At 50.6% G+C, this 22,502-nt stretch overlaps 1 protein-coding gene across 14 annotated transcripts in view; it reads right to left on the reverse strand.

The window, feature by feature from the left end:
- Positions 1-215: 215 nt before the first annotated feature.
- EHMT1 (euchromatic histone lysine methyltransferase 1) overlaps positions 216-22,502 on the reverse strand; it is a 115,796-nt gene continuing 93,509 nt past the window's right edge. For all 14 annotated transcript variants that reach the window (XM_080561858.1, XM_080561862.1, XM_080561855.1 and 11 more), the window contains 11 exons: positions 20,956-21,057; positions 20,150-20,254; positions 17,357-17,511; positions 16,418-16,585; positions 15,893-16,037; positions 14,823-14,900; positions 13,535-13,650; positions 11,131-11,217; positions 6,653-6,731; positions 3,372-3,547; positions 216-2,067 (listed from right to left, as the gene is read on the reverse strand). In XM_080561858.1, the coding sequence (XP_080417984.1) occupies positions 1,884-2,067; positions 3,372-3,547; positions 6,653-6,731; positions 11,131-11,217; positions 13,535-13,650; positions 14,823-14,900; positions 15,893-16,037; positions 16,418-16,585; positions 17,357-17,511; positions 20,150-20,254; positions 20,956-21,057 (1,395 nt within the window). In that variant the 3' untranslated portion in view covers positions 216-1,883. The remainder of the gene's footprint in view (positions 2,068-3,371; positions 3,548-6,652; positions 6,732-11,130; positions 11,218-13,534; positions 13,651-14,822; positions 14,901-15,892; positions 16,038-16,417; positions 16,586-17,356; positions 17,512-20,149; positions 20,255-20,955; positions 21,058-22,502) is intronic.

Genomic DNA, 22,502 nt, shown 5'->3' on the forward strand with positions numbered 1-22,502 from the left:
CCCAGGCAGCTGAGCTTACTTTTTACTGGCTTACTTTTTTACTACCTTTTTTCTGAGAGTATCTTTTTTTTTTTCACTCGCTTTCTTCTTTTCCCTTTGAGGCCCAAGGATGGGAAATGCAGCCCCAGCACCAAGGGCTCAGGACCCCCAGCCCCACACTCCGGGACAAGCCCCCACGTGCTGGCAGTGCTGCAGGCAAACAGAGGCCGAACTCATTTTAAAGCACTTTTTTTTTTTTTTATTGATTTCATTGAAAACAGAACAAGAAAATGATCAGAGCCAAAAGGCTGCTCCTTTAAAACTGTCAAAAACATTAACAGAAAAAAATAATAATAATAAACATGACGGCATTATGAATGTTCTAGAAGAGATGAACAAAAAAAAAACTGTTACTGCACTAATTACAGTATTTAAAGATATATGCAAAAAAAAAAATTAAGATAATGACCTGCCCAGCCACCACACAAAAGGTGATGGCAAATTTATTCACACTACAATACTAACAATTTAAAAAAAGTTTTGTGTTTTTTCCTGCATTTTATACTAAAATCACTTTGTTCTTTTTATACAATTGATAGTTTATATTCACGTGGTGAGCAAAAATCACACCAGAATCAGCACCGTTTTGTTTTGTGGTTTCTTTTTGTTGTTTTGTGTTTTTTGTGGTTTTTTTGTGTGTTTTTTTTTGTGTTTTTTTTTTCTTTTTTTAATGCTAGTCCCCGATGTTTCAGTAATGGTAAAAAATAAATCAGTTTATTGAAACCTCATAGCATGTGGCTTAAAAATTAATCGAAGGTGCCCAGCGTTGAGAAAAGTGATGGGAACAGACGAGCTGGTGGCATCCGGGATCTTCTCGCTGCGACATGTCCTGTCTGCTGCTCGCCCCAGCCGGCAGACGCGAGTCGAGGTTCTCTATAATATATATATCATCCGCTTTATCTTTAAAAAAGAAAACTGATTTTCTTAAGAAGTTAGTGTCTTGTACAATCGCCTTCAACCTTCCCTCTCCACAACTGTTAATGCGGCAGGAGAGGGAGATCCTTCCACCGACGAAGCGAACACTGAAACTGTAACGCGGCCAAGAGCGCAGCCGGGAGCTGGTTCTAACGGAGACAGCCTGAACAGAAGCAGGGCCTGAGGGACGTCTCTGGTCGGCTCGGGAGAGACGGGGACCGAAGGGGGTTAAGTACTGTGGATTTCGTCTCATCAGAAGAGGAAAAAAAAAAAAAAAAGCCGGTGGATTTGGTAACAAGGAGGCATGGGTTAGAAATGCCCTCTAGCTCCAAGGGAAAGGCCCCACCGCAACGTCCTGCGAGATGCGGCAGAAATTCGAGGTGGTTTTTTTAAAAAACAAAAATAAACCCCAAACTAACCAACGAAACCAAGCAGCAGACCCTGCCCCGGGGCTGTGCCAAGACAAGCGGCCGCCAGCACCTCCCTCCCCCTCCCCGCTCCCCCCCGGCTTTTAGAAAGAAAGTCCCATCAAGTACTCAAAGTTTATTACAAGTGAACTGGAGATGACTTGGCATGAGCGATCCATTCAATTAACAATATTCGGAGGACGGGCAGCTCTCCCTTGGCTCTGACAACACTTAGCACATTAAGAGACGGAGGCCGGGACAGCTTGCATGGAAAAAAAACGCAACAGCCACCCCTCGGCACGCACTGTAAAAACCAGCAGCTTTCCAGGACCGGGGAGGGGAGAACAACGCCACGGAGGTGGGATTTGCTTTCACTTATTCCTCAAGTAACAGTCGGTGGCACAGCCCTAAGTGTCACGAACCCTTGGCTTTCCTTGAGCGGGTTTTCTCTCTTTAAATGGAAATTCAGACAGTATGTGAATCTATAGGGTTAAAACAAGTCAGTCTCTGGGGAGCGGAGCCTCAAAAGGGGCCGGCTGCTGTGGCAGAGCTGGTGTCGGGGAGCCCGTTTTCCTGCGTGTCCTGGGACGAGGTGCTCGCCTGCCGCTGGGCCAGCGCTGAGCTCGAGTGTTTGCACTTGGGTGAACCGCACTGACAGCTGAAGAACTTGCCTTTGATGTCCCAGAACCTGTCGCCGTAGTCGAAGCTGCAAGAGACAGAAAATGGGGTCACTGCAATGTGCAATGAAGGAACGATCGGCAGCAAAAGGGGTCGTGCACCTGCCCCAGAAGCTGGGGTTGGCAGCACCTGGGGCAATTCAGTGGCAGGCGATGCTGTGCTGCAGGACCCCAGGGACCCTGGGGACACGGCTGGGCAAGCGAACACTGGAGCAGCAGAGCTTTTGGCCCTCTGCAGAGGAAGGGGTTTGAGAGGGAAAAATTCAGGTGCCTAGCGCTGTGCAGAACCTCCCCATCACACCCAGAGACTACCCTGGGCCAAATCCACGGAGTTCTGTTTTCTGTTTCAGTCCCACTGCTGGATAAAGCCACCCAGGGCCTGTTTACTGAGCAGAGCTGACCACAACGCTTCCTAGCCAAAAACGCGGGGAAATTCCCACAGTGAAGACCAGAATGGTGAGCAAGATGGGGACAGGCAGGCTGTGGGGTCCGTCCCTGGGGGAAACGCTGCAAAAAGGGCCTGTGAGGCCTGTTAATACACTGCGTTCATCCTCCCACACATGGGAAACAGAAGAAGCAGAGGGGTCTGGGCTCTGAGCACAGCCCCACCGTGCACCATCACCTCTGAACCATCCCTGCCCGTGGGGCGCAGATGGAGCCTTCAGCCCCTCTTCTGCTTCTCCCTCCGAAGGTCACAATCAAAGAGAAATGCTGTGGGAAGGGCAGTTACTAGGTATCACCAAAACAGCAGAAGAAACGCGAAGAGTACAAAGCACAGTGACTGATGTCACTTAATTTGGAGGAAACCCTAGTGCTCAGAACACCGGTCAGGACACCTTGTGGGTGTCTGTGCCATCTCAGCACAGCTCCTAGGACTCCAGGGCACACACACATGGGGAGCAGCAGCTTCACAAGACCGGCAGCTTGGGCCACCACATATTCTTTGGCACAGTCCCAGTGCTTGGCACCAGGGCAGCATCTTTCCCATCCTGCCAGGACAGAGGCAGCAAAGGACCAGCCTAGGGAGGGCTGCATTCCTCCCTCCTAAAGGCACCAAGCCCAGCGACCTCCCGCTGGAGGAGTTACACTCACTGCTGGCCTGTACAGTGCTCCAAAATCCACGTAGGTGGGAAGCCAGGGACGTACTGCAAGAGGCAATGGAGATGTCCAAGAGAGGACCCCCCTCCCTGCCTCCTTCAGACCGACACGCGTGACCAGTGCCAGTACTCTGAACCCTTTTAAACCCACGTGCAATGTGCCCCAGCCCCTGGGCTGAGCTGCGGCTCTTCAGGCAGCTCTGTCCCTCGGGCAGCCACCCCCGGGCGGTACCTACCCGATTTCTTCTCCGGCTTCTATGTGCCTCGTGCTGAAGAAGGCGATCCTGGGAAAGCGGAGGTCCTGATGCGACATGAAGACCCGCACCGGGATGAGGTTTGGCTCGCAGAGGTGGTTTATGAAGCGGCTGATATTGCCGTAGAAACGGGCATCTATGCAGTACACCTCTCCATCCTGGAGGGAGAAAGGTTGCACGTTCTGTTAGGTGATGTTGGGTTTGGCATTATTCCTGCTACTTGCTTAACCAATGACCAAAGCCCTGGTCCGTCCACTGATACTCTGGAGAGCTTCAAGAAGAATGACCAAGGAAGGCTCAAAAGGACTAAACGCATCCTTTTGCATTAACGGTACCCTGAAAATAGTTTTCTGCACAGCACTGTGCCCCGACAAGCCCAAAGACCTTCTAAAAATGCTCCTGACACTGGCTGGCACATTGGCTCTGCACAGAGCTGCTCTGCTGAAGCCCCAGTTTGGTGCGGTGGGGTTTATGCTCTGTGCAGACAAACAACTTATGGGTAAAAGCCACTGGACAGGGGAACAGGCATCTGTTCTGTCCCCTAATTGAATGTGACAGCGAGGAAACACAAAGCCAGAGCCTAGAGAAAATAGTTTTTTGCAGATAAAAGTGAAAGTGAGAACACAAATCCCCTTTCCATAGGGCCCAGACAGCAGTAATATTTTGTTTTCCATGAAAATAAAAGAACCCCCCTCCGGGCTTTTTTATTCCAGCAGAGAATGACTGTGCAAAGCAGATACTTTAATTACAGGAGCTAATTTCAGTTGCAAAGAGGCCAAAAGCAAAAGGATCCATTAGCAGTGCTCAAACTCCCTTTTGGGCAAGCACCTTGCAATCTTTAATGGATGAGCTGGGTCAGATCATACCGCCCGACTGGTGCAGGAGCCCAGGGAAGATGTCCCAGTGCCTGGAGAGGCGTCACCCACACGGTCCCACACCACACCGAGTGCTCCAAGCTCTGATTTCAGTCACAAGTAATTCTCAGCACTGCTTTCATCCACGGAAACGCCACCTTCCTTTGGCAAGGACAACATCACCCACTGCTACCCTGAGTGACCGTCTGGAAAGATCCGAGCTCTCCGCCACACGAGGCGAGATGTGTTGCTCGAGAACGGAGCCAGCTGCCCCGAGCAGCACAGGCGGCATCCTCACTGCGGTGCGGCTGAGGGGGACAAGTCCCAGAGCAAACCGTGTCCCACCTCGCTACAAGTTACACGGGTGTCGGAGTCGCATGGTGGCAGGTAGAGAGGAAAAGCAGAATCGTGACCTGCTCGGGGGGATGGGGCTCCTTGTCAACAGGGCAGGCAGACTGTAGGGCCGTGCAGAAGTCTGTGTTCGCCTCTTACAAGATCTTCAGTGCTTAAAGCGGAAGGGCGTTTTGATTTCAAATGGCTTTCAGTGACTGTCAGCAGCGATGCAAAAGGTTCCCAGTCGGGCACGAGTCCACACGTGGCTTTTTGCTGGCTCGCTCAGTGGCCAGGTGAGGCACCTGGTGCACCTCAGGGCAGCGATCCCACCGGTGTGCCGGTGTCACCAGGAGCGGGGTCAGCAGTTGTGTCGAAAGGCAACTCAGGCACGGTGAACGGGGAGGCTCTGGGGTTTCTCAGAAGGGCAAAGCCCCGGGAAAGCCCTTCTCGCCTGCAGCAGGGCTCAGCTCTGACCGCAGCCTCTCCCAGGTGGAGTGCAGCAGGGCTCAGCACACGCACGGGACTGCAGAAGGTGGGCCTGCCCGTGGGAAGGGGCGGCTTAACCCCAACAGAAAGCAACCACAGCAGCTAAAACTCAGCCTCATCTTTCCCACAAATAGCATGTCTCTTCCAGCTCTCTAGTACAAAGAAAGCTCCCTCTTTCATCTGTGGAAACCCAGAGAGCACCCATTGTGCCGTCTTCCTCCCTGGAAGCCCCGAAATGGCAGCAAGGTTTGGCTGTTCGATCCCTGCCCTCTGTCAGACAGGGGGAGGGACGTGACTGCAGGGCCTGGCACGCTGCATGATTCACCTCGCACAAGTGACAACTCAAGAACAAGGACATCAGAAACGATGTCCCCATCCCGCTCTTCCACTTCAGCTCGTGCCCCACCCAGGCCACTCCTCCAGGGCACAACGGGACCCCGGGGCTGCCCTCCCAGGGCTTGCACCCGTAGCACGTCCCAGTGCTCGGGAGGCAACGGGACCTGCCGGGCTCTGCCCTGCCCTCCCTGCTCTGCCTCGGGGTTCTTTGAGCGATCCCTCACGAGCGGTGCCTGTAACACAGACGCTCCACTCTGAAGATGTGGTCTCTGAAAAAAGACCCCATGCTTGCTCCTGTACTTAAAGTCTCCCTCCTTGCTTTACAAAGATAAAATCCAGTTGTTCTCCCTCGAGGCTGCCAGCCAGGGGCTAACCTCAAGGCCAGGCAAGGCCCAGGCAGTCTCGTGCTCATAAACACACAAAGCAGCGTTAAGTCCCCACTGCTCTTTCATTTTTTAATTACGATTTGACCCCTATGTTTTCAGACAGACTACAAGATTCACACTTACCTTTTTTCAGCTGTTGAATGTCTGTCACTTTTTAAAAAAAATAATAAAGCCAAACTTCTTTGTCACTAGGTGACGACAGACACAAGACAAAGGCTATTTTACAGCTTTCCTTGGGAGCCACCCCACTCTCCTGAGTCACCAGCTTACCTTTCTCCTCCTCTCCTTTCCCAAGGGAAGTCTGAAGTGACAGTCTTGTTTAAAAGCTTTAGATCGCACTTTTCAGAACAAGATTTCTGCTATGAGCCCTCTGCAGAGCAGTGCAGGACAACCAGCAGCAGAACAAGCCTCAGGTCCCTGCCAGGGGATCTGACGGATCCCTTTGTAAGTGAATGGCACCTTTTTCAGCCTTCCAGCTCATGCATCAACATCTTTTTATGAAGAGCTTACAGAGCTGCCAATCAACCCTGCCGCAAGCCTGCACACTCCTGTGCACACACCTGCATACTAACAGCCGCACAGCTGAACTCAGGACGTCCGAAGTTTTAACAGGGGAGCATCTTGCATTAACAACCCCTGCGGGCGGCACGTAACACGGTGGCCTGGAACTGCTGGGCTCTGTTACCATTTTAATGAACCCTAAAGCTTTACGCCTTATATTCTGAACAAAACCCAGGGAGGAAGCAGCCCTCCTCTTTGCAGGCTTTCAGACCGTGCTGTACATCAAGACAGAGATGAGTAATCCCTCTGCTCTTTTGGAGGAGCAAGACCTTGGGCTTGCCTCACGAGGCCCCTTCAGATACAGTACCTTGTTATCAAGGTCGAAGAGGTAGGAGTCCTCTTCACGGACGTCTGCCTCGGAATCGGATATCAGCTCACCAACATACCTGCAGGCAAACAGCAAGGCAGGAATAAGACGCTCGTGCAACCATAAGCTTGGTTTCACCACCTCTTTGTGGTAGGAGGGGAAGGAGGAAGGGATGCAGCCCAGCACTGATCACAACCCATAGCCCCAGGGTCATTTCAGATCCACTCAGGCGAAAGGAGCTTTAACAACTGAAAGCAGCTAAAATCTGGCTCCAAGCCCAGTCTTTTCAGGGCAACACTTTTAATAATAAAAATGGAGTTTTGTTTCCAACTAAATTTACTTTCCCAAGGACCATGTTTTGTTTTGCAATCTCCTTTGTTGGCCAAGATCAAGACATTAATCCAACTCTCCTTATGTTCACTGTCAGACACACGTCCTGGCTCTCCTGTACAATACTGTAATGTGTGTGTTGTTTACATCCCAGTGTAAAAGGTTTGTTTCTGTTCTTCATTTTCCAGGGTATTTTGGCTGACTACATACACTACATACCTGTGAAAGTCTTATTTTAAGAGCCTTAGGTCTAACCTAACCTCGCAGAATCCCTGGAAGGATGTAGGCTTCTTTCTCATCCTTCTCAGACTAGGATAAACCAGAGCTACGATCTCAGTAACAACCACATGTTGTAAAAACAGGCACAAGGCAGCTTTCAGTCAGGCCCTCCAAGCACCACAAAACACATGCTCCTTGGCCTGGCTTGCTGAGAAGGACTCAACATCCACGCCACCTTCCACGCTCTGGCCAGATGCTGGTTTTGATGCAAAATCCCGAGTCACAGCAGCCCCTGCTGCCCGTGTGTTCGCTCATCCGTCTTCCAACCTGTGACACTTCCTGACCTGAGCAGCTTGCAGTCAAAACAAGAGACCCCAGGGGAGAGAAATTGAGCCAGAGGAAGGAATACAAGAAATCAGCAGCACAGTAGATTCTGGTACCAAAGCCTTCCCAGCCTTTACCACAACACCACGGAGTTACAAGCTAAGGACTCACAAAACAAATATTCGTCGTAGCATCAACAGACGCTTCCATGATCAGCACTCTAACGGCTTTCCTCCGCAGCTTTCAAGGCATTTTAGAAATGTTAACCAACCATATCCATTTCCCCCTGTGGCTCGAGGCAGCATTTAACTCCTGGGCTCGGGAAGAGGAAAGCCACGAAACATTAACCCGGGGCGGACCCACGCGCTCGGTGACAAGGGAGCCTTTGGCTGCCGTTCCCAAATCTGAGCAGCCTGGCGAAGCCGCTCTGCCAGACCAGGAGGCTGCTGCAGCCGTGTGTGCTCCTGTTGTTCGCCCCCGCTGCATCTTGTTATTTATTAAGCGCTCCCGCAAGGCTGCAGCATTACTGGAAACCACACACTCACCGGTGACCTGAAGCAATAGGAAGATTATGGCCAGGGAAGGAGAGAAATTGCTGTAGTGTGGCACAGTAGCCAGCAGCAGCTAAGAAAGAGCTGAATAATGCTGCACGGAGAGGAACTGTGCTCAGTGGCAGCCACTTCAGCTTTACAAGTCAGTGAAACAAAATAAAAACCAATCTAATTAAAAACTGCTGTTTCCATGTTCCTTTACAGACCATTCCTGTAACTCCTCTCCTTTGCAGGACTGCTCACCAATACAAACTGTTCCCTAATTTCCCTGGTCTAAACAAAGACGTTTAACATGCTGATGGCAAGTAACCACATCTCAGAGCTGCACGCCGCCACTCCTCGCCACAAAATCAGAGCACACCGTGCAAAAACCACGAGCAACAATGAGTCCCTAGCACAAGCTACGGCATTTCCAGGGGTGTGGGAGATGGGACGGGGCGTCTGGGGCGCCTCTGGCTGAAGGTGTGGTTGCCATACCTGGCTCGATTCAGATAACATCTTATTAGACCATCATGTTTTGTACAGGAATTAAGTAATTGGAAACCACATAATGGACACACGCCAAAAGGAAAACACCAGAACCTTGGAAAAACCTCTGGTTTCTGCATCCCACTAATTCCAAACCTCTCCAAGGGAAGTCCTTAACCCACCATGCCACCTCCAGCGTGAGCAGTCACGCTACTGAACAAAGAAGCCTGAACAGAGCAGCTTCAAAACAACCCACAGCGACTGTACTAGCAGCAGCAGGTTCTGAGGAGCAGCAAATTCTGGGGTTCGGGAGGAATCTGCATGGAGCAGGTGGTGGACTTCCCCAGCTTACAGGCGTGGAAGATCCCAGAGCGCGCCCCCTCTGCCCTGGAACCCGGCAGGGCAGGCACAGGGCGGCTCTGCCGCATCTCCCTCGCCAGGCTGCTGCTTGCAGGACCTTGCTGAAGGTACCGAGGGGGCTGGAGGGCAGCAGCAGCAGGGTCTGCAGCAGCTGCTCCCCAGCTGCCACCCCGAGGTGACTGCGGAGGGGCTGGCTGGTCACCGCGCTGGCAGAGCCTTGCTCCCAGCTGCTTCCGAACGCTGCTGAGTGCTTCCTACAGAAGCGAGTGCTGCGTGCTGCCAGAGTCTGCAAGCAGAAACGGGAAGGGAAATCATGTTTTGAGTGGTCACACAGAAAAGCAGAAAGCACAGAGCAGGCTGCAAACTAGTATGTGTGTGTGTAAGAAGGGCATTTACACGCAGAAAGAGTCTGCACGGCACCAGAGCCTGGAAGAGTTTTGCAAAATAAAACCACTGGGAGAACTATTCCATGCTCCCCGTGTGGGCATACGTGAAAAAATATGGAATAAAAGTCATTCTCATGCCAATACAATTAGCAACCTTCCAAAGCGGAGGAATAAGCCCAGCACAAATTGACCACCCAGTCAGGGCACTGCTCCAGGCAGCCAATGCAAAATGCTCTTCCACTGAGCTCATCCAGGGAGCTGCTGTGTGCAAGCAGCCCCCGAGCACCGCAGGCACCGGGGCTTCTTGGCCAGAGGTGAGGAAAAGAAGGAACAAAGCCTAAAGGGCTGCACACGCAGAATTAGAGAAGAGGAGATTAGGGCAGCTGTCTTGAGGAAGGGCAATGGAAGAGACTGGAGTTGGTGAGTTGTGCAAATAACGTGTGAGAGAGAGAGAGTGACGGGGACAAGGAGGAACTTGCACGGGCAAGACGTGAATTAGTTCAGCTGTTTAGTATGCAGCTCATTTAGATAAGAAGAAGATAGTGCCTACCACTGAAACAGCCCCAGCAGCTCCTGGCAAGTGTGGAGGAAGAGTTAAGTGCGACTGTGGTATCTGAACCCCACCAGCTCTGACGCGCTCCCCATTGCACCTGTCTGTGTTAATTATAATTACACCGCTGCGCAGAGCTGCCCCGTCTCCCCGGGCTGCCTGTTTACCACTGCTTATTTCTCTCGTGGATTAACATTCCAGCAGGATTTGGTAAAGTCGGTGCCTTTATTCTTTAGAAATTTGCTCGCAGGCTGTGGATCATCTCTGGGTGCTTAACCAAAACAAAGAGACCTGTGGTACTCAACAGGAAGCCCCACCTGAGGACAGACTTGAAACACTCCCCCACAAACAGCAGAGTTTTAAGAAACTCTGGAGAAAAAAAAAAGAAAAAAACTCTGAAAAAAAGCAAAAAAACATTTCAGCATTTGGCAGCTCCTGGATGCCTGGAGTCTGCCTGGATGAAACACTTTGCTGATTTACTGCAGATTTTTCTTTTCCTTTATTTGTTTAAATTCTGCAATAATCTTCATCAATCCCCTGCCCGATCCTATACAGCATCAACAACTAGCTCTAAAAAACCCTAGCAAGCATTTTCATGAAGGTCAAGAGTCCAGTCTTATTTAGAAGATCTTAGCTCACTAGTACCATAATGAAAAAAACACTTTCCAAAATATTTAATAAAGTACATGTATCACTTTAGAGTCTAAAAACTGTGGGGTTCAGCAGCAGTTTTTTCACTTGCCATAAATCTCAACTTTTTTGTTCCCAAGTACTTTTATTGAATCAGGGCCTAAACTTATACTTGACGCCAAGTGCCTTACTGTTCTGCTGAATCAGACTAAAGCCAGAGCTGTGACCCTGGGAAACCTCTTGGGAAGTCAGTACTGAAACGGAAAATGATCCGATTTAAAAGTTGTTCCGAATTCCCACAACCTTAAACATCCCATATATACGTCCCATATGAACAGGCGATGCACCTGCAGCATGACCCAAATCTGTTTTTTCCCCATTGCTCATGTGTCACAGGGATAACAGAGCCCCTGACAACAAGCTCACCACAGATCCCAGCACGATGTAGAGGGGTAGGAAAAGCTCCATGCTGCAAGGAAAAGGACAAACGGAGCAGGAAATGGGATCAGGAAGCCTCGTAGTGACGGTGAGCAATTCTGCTCTGTGCCAATTTGATTTGCATGAAAACCTCTCCTCAAAAGAGGAGCGAGTGCAAGCCATGCCAGCCCTTGGGAAGTGACGCGTTTGCGTGAGCTAATGAAAGCTGAGCGAATAACTTACTCGCACACAAAGGTTCCCAGTGGAATGTCTTGCATCGTTCGCACACCCCAGCCCATTTTTTGTGTCCGGTAGAGCTGCAACCGAGTCCTGGAGAAGAAGAAACAAAACCGTATCAATGGCAGCACGGAGCAGAAAGGCAACAGATTTTTTTTTTGCAGAGGGAAGAACAAAAAAAAACTGCAACCTTCAATCAGCAGCAACTCAATGATGGTTTTGGTGTTTGATCCCCCCGTTCTCACGCTGGTGCCACTACACGCGTGCTCCGCTCCCAGTGCTGCTCCAAGCCAGAGGACAGACACCGGGGAGGTACTGCCTGGGGACCAGGAATGGGTGCCCACCACCCCCTCTCCCTGCCCAGCTGTAGCTGGTGAGGCGCACACCTGGTGCCTGGACGCATTCAGGACTGGGGAGGAGGGCACGGGGCTGGATGCTCTGCGTGGTTACACCGCTGAGGATTCGCATGCGGGACCCCAGAATCCCACCACCTGAATTTCTTTCCCTTTCACGCACACACCTGGCACTTGGGGGAAGGCAGGGAAGCTGGAAAGGGACTTAAGGTTCTGAAGGGAGGGGTGCTGCAGGGGGAGGCAGGGAGCTTACAGTGAATTAAGAACACCCTGAGCTAAGTGCTCTGATCCCTTTGCCCTCTGCTGAGGCCAGTGCATTTAGCTGCTCCATCATATCCAACTCCCTGGATGAAAGACAAGGAAGAAAACGCTGCAACCTGAAACTTCTTGGTGTAATAGCTGCTCTGTGGAATTTTACTGATGGAGTTTATAGGCAGAGAAACAATGCTGTAAGTCATTCTGCCTCCTGCTCAGCCAGAACTTGAGTTAAGTGCAGGATGAACGATCTCCAGGGCTAGGGAACGCTCTCTCTCCCCCCGAGGGAACCAAACCCCACTCTCAGCAATGCTGTTATCGGAATAAAGAGAAATCCGATGCTCACCTTAACTTCACCCTGTTGCTTTTTCCAGTATTTCTCTCCTCTTCCCCCCACCCATCCCCTCTTTGCAGCGTCAGCTCAAACCACGCTTCCTCTCCAGGGCCGATCATTTTCTCGTATTTGTTCACAGCTCCTGGAGCCTTAACCAGGAGCAAAACAGGACGTCAAGAGGACAACTGCTCTCATAAACTGGCTATAGCGCTGCATTGCAGGCTTGAGGAAGATCCCCTCTGTGTTGCCTCGTTCATCATGGTACGACAGAGCTGAGCTCAGGTTCGGGATCTGCTGCTGGGGCCAATGCCAGCAGCCGTGGGACCACGGCTTCCCTCTGAGCTGGGTCAGCCTGCCAGACAGGAACATACGTACTGCCTTGCAGAGTTCACTTGGAGCAAAACTGATAAGGAAACACTGAAAATGAAAGGGGAGCACCCACGTGCCAAGCTGAAAACCAAACAGCAGGAGTTTTACACATTTTCTCCGCAGGGACCTCAAGCACAGCTCTGCCAAGCACCTGACCTCGCCATAGCTTCCCAACAGAGCCACGCTCCCAGGCTCCTGGTCGTGTTTCCAACCCTTCCTGTCTTTCAGAGAAACGCTTGAGCATGCAAGAAAGCAGCAGCATCAGATCTAGCTGTATAGCTCCTAAGTAAACACCCACGTAGACACTGGAGCTCTGGAGTTTGGCAGGGAAAACCACAGAGGAGTAAAGTTCTGTGGAAACGCATCCAGCCTTTTCCTTGCTTATTTTTAATGTTGCAAGATGTCCTTGGACATACGAAGCCCACAAAAAGTGTTATCAGTAGCATAAAAAAAATGCAGAAGTTTTTTTTCCAGTGGCATTCCTTAGAAGTTTGTCCCGATACATTCAGTACAGCGGCGAACTTCTCCAAAGCAGAGGTGCAATGCAAAACATTTTAATATTTAGTCTGGCACCAAAGCCATAACAGCCTAATCTGCAGCACTGAAGCCAACAGGTATTCAAATATCCAGTTCAGGGGGAGTCAGGCCAATAACTGGGAAACCTTAAGCAGCCAAGTTTGTGCATACTGGCCTGTATCTGTAATGTAAACAGCTAGCTTACAAGTTCTTCTGGACGCAGGCTTTGCGTTTTCTGTTGCTGTTGTTTTTTTCAGAGCTCTCTACCTGAGAAGATACATGCAGGCTGCTCATGCACAAGCAATTTGTATGTTTTATGGTCAGGCTGATGAAAGAACAGCGCAGTTCCCACATGACGGGGCAGAGGCAGGGCACAAACCAGCCTGCTGCTGCTTCATTCCCACCGGCAGCGTGGAGGAACCCACTGTGCCTCCCACCACCGCGTGGTGGCACCTGCCCCACCTCTCTTTCACCCCTGGAAGCCCTGGCTTTTGTGGGTTCGCAGGCGGAGCTGAGGCTGGGGGGGCTCTGTGGTTTGGGGGTGTTTTTGCCGTGACAGCTGCGTGTGGATCCTCCTTCTCACCTGAGCCCATTCTGCACCACCCGGTTCCTACAGGTCCGCCAGCACGAGCACGCGTGGTTACACTCAAAGATCAGCGGCGGCTCGGCCATGTTGAACTCAGGCAGGAGTCGGCCGTCCTGAAGAGGAGATGCATTGAAGACTGGGTTAGTTTTCTGTTTCTGTGACCCCTCCAAACCAGAGGCAGGCCCAGAGCAGAATTTCCCCGAGTACAAAATGGGCCAGACAACCCCAGCACGGAGGTATGCCCCGACCTCCCCCAAAATAACCTCAGACCTCAACTTCTGCAGAGGCTCTCCTCCTCCCTGAGAGTGGCACACAAGCCGCTATCACAAACAGCTGACGAACAGCAAAAAAACACCTAGATTTTTACTGCCTGGCATCACCCTATGCACCACCAACAAAAAACTATTTTACAGTGCTTTGCAAAAAATGGTGTGCATCATCATTATCATCATTTTGCAGTGCTGGAGGGGAGAAGCAGATGCTTTGTCTATCTCTGGAATAAAGCCTAAACATCCAGATTATAAGGCCAGTACACCCAAGTTCTAAACCACATTATCTTCCCAAATAACTCTCCCAAAAAAGCTACAATTCAATTATCTACCAACCATATAGGATTAAGAAAGCGATAGAGGCAGTTCATCATATTTAACAAATTTAGCTTTTATGGCTTTAAAGATGTAATCACCTATTAATGTGTAAATAAAATGGCTACAAAGCAAAGAAAGATGCCAATATTCCCCCTGGGAGAAACTTGCAGAGATTCGCAGAACTTCTGATCTTAGCAGAACCTGTCCAAATATTAACCTCAACACCTCCCTGGAGGATTGAAGCATACTTACCCAAAACAAACCAAGCTTCTGGCAATGCTGAAGTTAAAACATATTTACTTTGCCTTCATCCAGAAGGATCGCAATAAATAAAGGCAGGCAAAATCCCTCTACTACCCTCCCCCTGTTTACATATTACAGCATTTTCTATGTTGCTCTGAGATGGAAGCTGATTTCACGCATGGATTTCTAAATGCTCTCTATCACATGGGTATAATTAATGGCTCAGCTGGCATGACAGCAACACAAACAAATAACAATGGAAAAGCTTCCCTGAGTACACATTTTGTTATTATCACATATGCCTCAAAGCTGAGACTGCAACTTTAGGCATTTTAAAGTAAAAATTAGAGGAGCTGTGCAAGAAACTGTTTTTAGGTACTATTAGAAATTCTGAATTTTGCCAAATTCAGCTAGCCAACACTCATCTAACCAGATACAAAGTTCTGTGTCCTCACCTTATCATACCAGCAGCGCATACTGAGTTGGCCACACATGCAGTTACTGGAGGAGCAGTCGTCTATACATACACAATACTGAAAGAGAAGCAAAAGGGGTCAACTCCAAGCCACTCTTGTGTAAGTGAAACAGCAACTTCTGTAGCTGGGCCAGAGAGGAAACCACAAGTCTTCACCTCCTGCCTGTTGCTGGAGTGCCTCCCAAGCACTTCCAAAAGAGGCCCTTGCTGCAGCTCGTTAGCCAGAATGATAACCAGACTCATCAGTTCAGTGGAATGTTTACTCAGTTCCTTATTTCTAAGTACAACGAACAACAAAGGACTCTGGCTTGCAGAAGATCCCATAATGAGCCATGTTACTAACCTTCCTCTGGACCTTATGAGCTGTACTCCACGCTTGAGGACAAGGAAAGCTCTGAGAAGGGACCAGAGCTGGGGATGACACGATGATATTTCTCAGTCCTCCCCTGCTGCATGCCTCTCCCCACACGGGTGCTCCAGCTGGCTGCTTCCCCAGCATGCCCCCAGCCAGCGTGGTCCCACCACCGGCTGCTGCACAGCGGGGCTTGGCCTGGGGAAGTTCCCCTCAACCATCCACGAGCTGCACATGGAGAGGAGTCACCCTCTCTCAATGCTTCCCCTCCTCTGCTTCACAAGCCAGCCTTTTGAGGAGATCCAGTATCACGATTGAAGGCCTTGGCCTGGGTGCTGCAGTCACTAGAAGACAGCACGAGGAAGGGCTCCCAACAGCTTCACTGCCTCTCCAGAGCCAGAACAGAGGCAATGGCTAAAGGGGAGCTGCATCAGGCAGCACCAGATGGCTGATGCTGCAGTGCACAGCCAAACGCAGAGGTTAGAGTAAGTCTAGGAAAGGACAAAAAGCAGAATCCTGTCCCCTAGAGCAAGAGCTGGAATCCAGGACTACAGCCTTAGCTTGGATTTGATGACAACGGTAGGACGAGATATTCCCATTCTGAATGCAAAACCTGTGCTGTGGCGCAGCGCACTGCAACGTCTCTAAGCGCACACACCAGGACAGGAAAAAACACAGGGATACATACAGTCCCTCACCTGTAAATGAGTGATGTTTCTATCGATGTCCATTGGGGATGTGACACAGTTCTGCGAAACGTATTTGTAGTTGCTAGGACAAGGCTCACTGTCCACTGAATTGACGCAGGGAATCGGGATCCTCTCGTAACCCCGGGCAATGTCTCTGTCAGAGGCAGAAAGAATTGTCACAGAAGAAAAGCTCCCCCGAACAAGGGGACATTCAAATGACATCCTGGGGCAGAATTACTGTCTTTGATCACTGAGCATTCAAAGCCTGAACGCAATTCAGACTAGAACAGAGTTCATTTCTTTCCGCTCTCCCTTACAGATTGTTCTTTGTGCGTGCAAATATTTCCATTTAGAAGAATGAATTTACAAGCCTGAATCAGCATGTGTTTAATTCCCGCTAAGCTCAAACTGACCTTCGCACCAGTTTAGAAAGCTAAGCATGCACTTAGAGTCCTTTCTCAAACCAGGCCTCCAGCCTCCCCCTCGCCAGGGCTGTATTTCACAACCACCAAGCAAAGCCAGCCAGATTCTCACCTGCTCACTACCTTCTCTATCTGGGCAGGCTTGTCAGTCGACGATTCTCTAAGAGTCTTGTTCATCTGTAGAGCCACCCAGACCTGAGAGTTAAGGCTGGAGCACTGGAGTGGAGTCTCACCCTCCTTGTTCTTTAAAGTGACATCCGAGCCACGGGAAAGAAATAGACTGCAAAACAGCAAGAAAGGATAAGCATCCCCCAGAGAAACTGCGCAAAGGGAAAAGGAACTGAATCACGTCTCCAGCCAGCCCTTAAGGGACAAGGTAGAATCTGTAGCAGTGAATAATCACCTGAGTTTTCTTTATTAAGCATGGTTCAGTGAATCCTTCTACACGAAGGCGCTGGCAGAAGCCACAGACTGGAGCTCTGGGCAAATCTTGCCTTGCTCCAGGCATGACAAGTGCCTTGCTGGTAGCCAGCCTGACTTCAGGCAGGCTGGAAACTCTCTCTGGCAGGGAAAGACAAGGGGAGGGAAGAGTAGGATGGAAATGGAAGAGTCCCATGGGAAACTGGTATTGGACTCGGCCCCTGTTTACATTCACCAGCTTTTGGTGAGGACACATACTGAATTTATTCCTAGCAGCGCCTAAACGAAACAAAAGCCCCGTTACTCTATTATGCCACAAAAAAAAGCTTTGATCGAGGATGCCCAACCCCTTTGTGCTGAGAAGCCCATGCTGAGCAAAGCCCTTCAAGCCTTCTGCCCAAGACTCCAGGACTACCCCATCTTTTGTGACCTTTTTTACAACAGCTCTGGCAGCAGCTAGTATTTCAGACCCACCATGCCTAGGAGCAGGGCACCGGAGAAACAAGCCCTCCATCCCAAATTTGGTCTGTGTGTCAAAGCCAAAGGCTGTCCTGAGCTTCCAGCCAGCACCCGGGCAGAAAGGAGCGACCAGGGGAAGGGGGAGAAGTGGTGGGGCTGGAGCCGTACTTACACCACACACTCGTAGCGGTTCTCTCTGGCTGCGATGTGCAGGGGGGAGTCTCCGTGAATATTCACCGCGTGTAGATCACACTTAGCAGCCAGCAGTATCTCCGCAATGTCAACGCAGCCAGAGAAAGCAGCCCAGTGCAAACAAATATTTTCCTCCTGGAGGGGAAGAAAACAGAGCAGAGAGGCTGTTTAGCGCATTACAATCCTATTGCTTTGGGACTTCACCATCCTCAGCTCTGCACCTGGGGCATTCAACACGTAGTTCCTTTCTCCTCCCCTGCACTGCTCATTCCGGCTGGGAGTCCCAAGGCAGGCAGGGGAATCTCTGCGGAGACGAGCAGGGAGTTCTCACTCCAGCCGCCTCCACACGCCGAAGACGGGGAGGCTGCACGCAAAGCGGCCCATCGCCTTCCCTGTGCACGCAGACAAATCGTCTGTCTCTAAGCCACAAAACAATCTGGATCAAACCACAAGAGAGGTGACAGACACGAACAAGCACACTGGAAAAGGCTAGAAGCTGAGCTTCCCCAGCCCAGACACGCAGCAAAACTAGCATGTCTCCCAGGGTTATAAAATGAGAGAGAAGAAGCGTCTGCCGAGCCAGAGCAGAGCACAGGCTGTAGGGTATATGAAGGTGCTAGAAAGAGAACCAGGAGGCACACGGAAAGCAATCAATCCGACTTCAGGCATCTCTTAAATACTGTATGTACTCATCGCTCACTAGCTGCACTAGAAATAGCTGAACACTCATCTTTTTGATGGAGGTATTTTAAGCGATGATACTGTTTTCTGTTACAGTGCAATTTGCAGCACACTTTAGAGTCCTTCCCCCTGACAGGCTCTAAAGACGCCGAATACAACAGTGCAATGATAGTAATGATCACTGAACTTCTTTTTTCAAGTAAAAATAAAGCACATCTTTTAGTCATTGCAACTTAACTTAGATGTTCTCTAAAACGAGGAGGCTATTAACATACACCAGGGAGTGGGGAGGCCTCTTTCTGCACGGCTTCTGCCTCCCACCATGGGTAAAACATATAGGAAAACTCCTCAGCACAACACACCGATCTACGAAAAAATTAATCCTGTCGACTGCACACCACACGCTGCTGCTCAGACACATTACAGACACCTAGATTTGCTGCTTCGCACCGGCTACTGCCTAACAGCAGCGTAATTACAATCAAAAGCGTTTCTCGCCAAGGATGATGTTTCCCAGCACAAGCGACAGTGCTCCTTAATGGCTGCAATCAGGAGACTCCGCGCTGGAGGTACTGTAACGGATATGCCATGCATACATCTGCTAAGGGGATATTTTTCTTTTAAGTAAATTGTTGACTGAGACGATTTGATTTTCATCATTTAATGTGTGATCTTGTAGCTAGCAGCCAAAGGCTTCTGTGACAGCTCAGACAAGAGACAGTTCTATTCGGAGTCCGTGCTAGGGCTCTGAGGCCATGCAACAACCCAAAAAGTCACCGCTCCCACCTCGATTCTTGCTCTTAGGAACAGTACCAGGTCTGGACCTGCCTGGAACGATTTCAGTTACCAAGGAAATGGAGACTCCTACTGAGAAGGGACTTTCAGACTGGGGAAGGCGACACCCTGAGAACAGCTGGGGTCATTCTGCGCTCCATGAGACAACCGTGCCTGCACCTACCCCTGCCAGCACCCAACAGGCGCTAGAAGATGTGTTTGGGAAGACAAATACAAAACAGTGCTTATATCCATTGGAACCAGAAAAGCGCTAGCAGCCTTGGACAACAAAACGTATCACCATGAGGTATGCTAGGGAGTGAGCTGACGGCAGGGTAAGTACTTTGTTGTAACCTCTGTGAGTGCAGGAAGCAGTGAAGCCAGTTGCCCCTCAGTTACTAAACTATCTCACGTCTCCTACAGACCAAAGCCTGAAGGAGCTCATCACACCCTGATTCATACCCAAGCTTGCCTTGCAGGCACTTGTGGGGTTTCAATACCCTAAAGAGAGATGGGAAAAAGTAAGGAATACATTAGTAAGAAAAAAAGGAGTTGTGCTGATTAACAAGCTCCGAGCAGAAGTGTGGATGTAGTCTCCTTTTCCCCCTTCAGTCATCTCCCTCTCCTTTTCTCTTTTTAGTTGAAAATCCCCATGAAAACAGCTGACGGACACACGGGGCCCCCAGAGCGCCCACCTGAGGTGCTGAGCAGCGGAGCCCTTCCCACTCAGGCAGGTTTTACAGAGGTGAAGCAGGCCAAGAGCAAGCTCTGGCACGCTGGCACACTCCGTCCACGTTGGTGGCTAGGGGTTTGTTGTGCCTAGGAAAAGCCAGACGTGCAATATTTGCTGGCAGAGTGGCTGCAGCATCTGCCCAATCCATCTGCAGAGCACGAGCATGAGCTCGTGCCCCACAAAAAGCACGCAAGATGCCCTCAACACGCAGTGGCCCATGAACAACAAGGAGCAGTCAAGTCTGGTCCTGAGGGCGATCGTCCCGGCACAGCATCCAGGCGACAGCAGGACAGACCCAGGCAGACCAGAGGCAGTGATGCACAGAGCTAACTACGCCCTGCAGCACCACGTACAGCATCCTTACAGGCTACATCAGAGGAGCCGGAGGAGGACTGCTTGCCCGCTTGTAAAGCTTCTTCTACAGCACGGAAGAATATTCTCCCACCAGGCACTCGCCTCCACCTGTGTCAAGGGATCACTGTGCCTTCCTGCACTGAGCCTGAAATCTGTGTTCTTGGGCTCGTTTAGTTTTTAAGCAGAGATTGTGAATTAATTCTAAAACCAATTGTCCAGGAGGAACCTCACATTGTCTCGAATGTTGATGTCCGACCCCTTCGCCAGCAGCAGCTTCACCAGCTCGATATGCTTGTACTCAGTGGCCCAGATCATCGGCGTCCAGCCTCCGTCGTCCTGGGGAGGGAACAGAAAGGGTGAGACATGCAGAAGGGGCAGGACTGTCTCCTGCTGACGTTCACATGCGCCCTGGCAGCCACAGCAGGGTGCACTGCCTGGGAGCCACAGACCCCTTCCCTCCCCACGTAAGCCTCACTGCACTCCTTCAGTCTATGCTGCTGCAGGGAAAGGTCCCTCAGGGTCCTGCAGAGCCCGGCAGGATTCGAACCAATCTGCCTCAGCAAACTCCAGTTTATTTGCAGCTCAGCACAATGCTGATGGATCTCAGGGGGTTCAAACCCAGATGACTGTCCAAAAGGCACGATGAATGCCGAGCGTCTGTGAAAGCTCTTGCAAAAGCTCACAGAAGCTCTGCAATGGCGAGTGCTAGGCTAGACCTGTCCCACAGCAAGACCACAATCCCACCTCTCTCTTAGAGGAGCACAGTTGCACCCTTGGGGAACAGGCTCCTCCAGCAAATTCAGGGTCAAGGAGAAATTGCAAATGGAGATACACAGAGGAAAAGTTTCCATGAGGTCAGCGGGGCGAAGGTTTCTGCAGCAGGGCAGAAGGAAATGCCCACGGCACTGCCACCCTGTCACCTTTCTCACATCCTCCCCAGCAGCAGGGCTGCCTTCCAGCGACCAGACAGCACGCTGGCAAGACTCTTGGCCCTGCCCGGAGAAGAGCAGCTTCTGCACCTTGCAGAAAGACCTCACCTGGCAGTTGACATCCATCTTCCCGTTGGACAGGAGGTACTGAACAACATCGTAGTGCCCCTTCTTGGCAGCCAAGTGCAGACACGTGGAGCCCTCCGCATCCTGGACACAAGCACAGAACAAGCACTCAGGGAACACCCCCTGAAAAGTAGTCTTGTTTCAACCCAAAATATTCTGTTTATACTTTTTTTTTTCTTTTTCTATTAGTACAGGGCTTAACCCAACACTTGGCAGCAGGGCAAAAGGAGCTGAGAGCCTCCACAGTGACCGAGACCCAGCGTGCCCACAGCCATGTACCGAGACAGGGGATAAAAAACATCAGCGATTGTTGAAAGGAGAAATGCTTCTGGGAGCTGAGAATACAGGGTCTGGTGTAGATGGGCAGGCTGGGGCTGTGAGTCATGATGGAGACACTCCCACACCAACACCGAAAATCTCGTCTGGAGTCTGATTTTTATCAGACGCTTACATCCCAAGAGCTTAGCACACAGCAAGGCCTGGAGAGCAGGAAATAAAGAGGAGGAAATGAAAACCTGACAAGCAGAACGATTCCTTCCTACTACGGAGTCTTCTGATGGAGGATTTGCCCTGAACAGAGAACACAGCACAGGGATGGGGAGCAAGGATGGGAAGCCTCGGGTCAGGGACTGTACCGAGGGGGCTCCCTGGGGCAAAGGAGGGGTTTGCACTCTCCCCTAAAAGCCTGACACATCTGAATAACGCCACAGCCTTCCCCTTAAATCAGTATGAGCCAAGTGCAGCTTCTCCACGGAGAAGCTCTCTGCAGAGAGCCAGCATGTTCTAATATAGATTTTCTACAGTTTTGGAGTGGGGCTGGTACCCTCCGTTACCAGGATCGGCAGCTTCAACCCGGGGTCTGAGAAGCCCCCACCCCTCGCCCTGCAGGCCGGGCACGCTGGGGCACCCCCTCACCAGCTACTTCTTGATTCTGCAGTGAAATGGCTGGAGCTGATTTCCAACTGCAATGTTGCCACTTTCAGAAGATGACTTAATTTAGTGCAAGAAACTAATTAACATAATAAACTAGTCTAGACTTCAGACATGATCTCAGGCTTCTAATTTGCTTTCGCAAGCTCGGGATGTTTTCCTTCCCTTTACCTTTAGGAGCAGGAAACCTCTTTCCTCTCTGACATGAATAAATCAGGTGAGAGACATTTAGACTGCTGCAAGGTGCTCGGGACAGCGGCCACCATGAACACGCAGGAGCCTCCCCTGCCCTTTCCCCGTTCCCAGCTCAGAACCAGCCTCCCAAGGAGCCATTTAAAGGCTCATGACGGACTGCCGTTCTTATCTTGTGCAATCCACCCAGCCTAGCTAGCTGCTTCACGAAAAGAGCACCCCAGCCCTGCCGTACTCCCCAGCAGCAGGACAGGAGCGAGCCAACGGCTGCAGGCTGTAACAATAAGAAGTTCACATGGGGAGGGTTCCCGTGCTCCAAGCAGAATCTGATTTAAGGGTTTGATAAACGATCTGTGTATTTTCCAAGATTGCAAAGCAACCAGAGCATGCTAAAGATGAACAGACAG

Source organism: Anser brachyrhynchus, assembly GCF_964034855.1.
Source record: "Anser brachyrhynchus genome assembly, chromosome: 19".
NCBI classification, from domain to species: Eukaryota; Metazoa; Chordata; class Aves; order Anseriformes; family Anatidae; genus Anser; species Anser brachyrhynchus.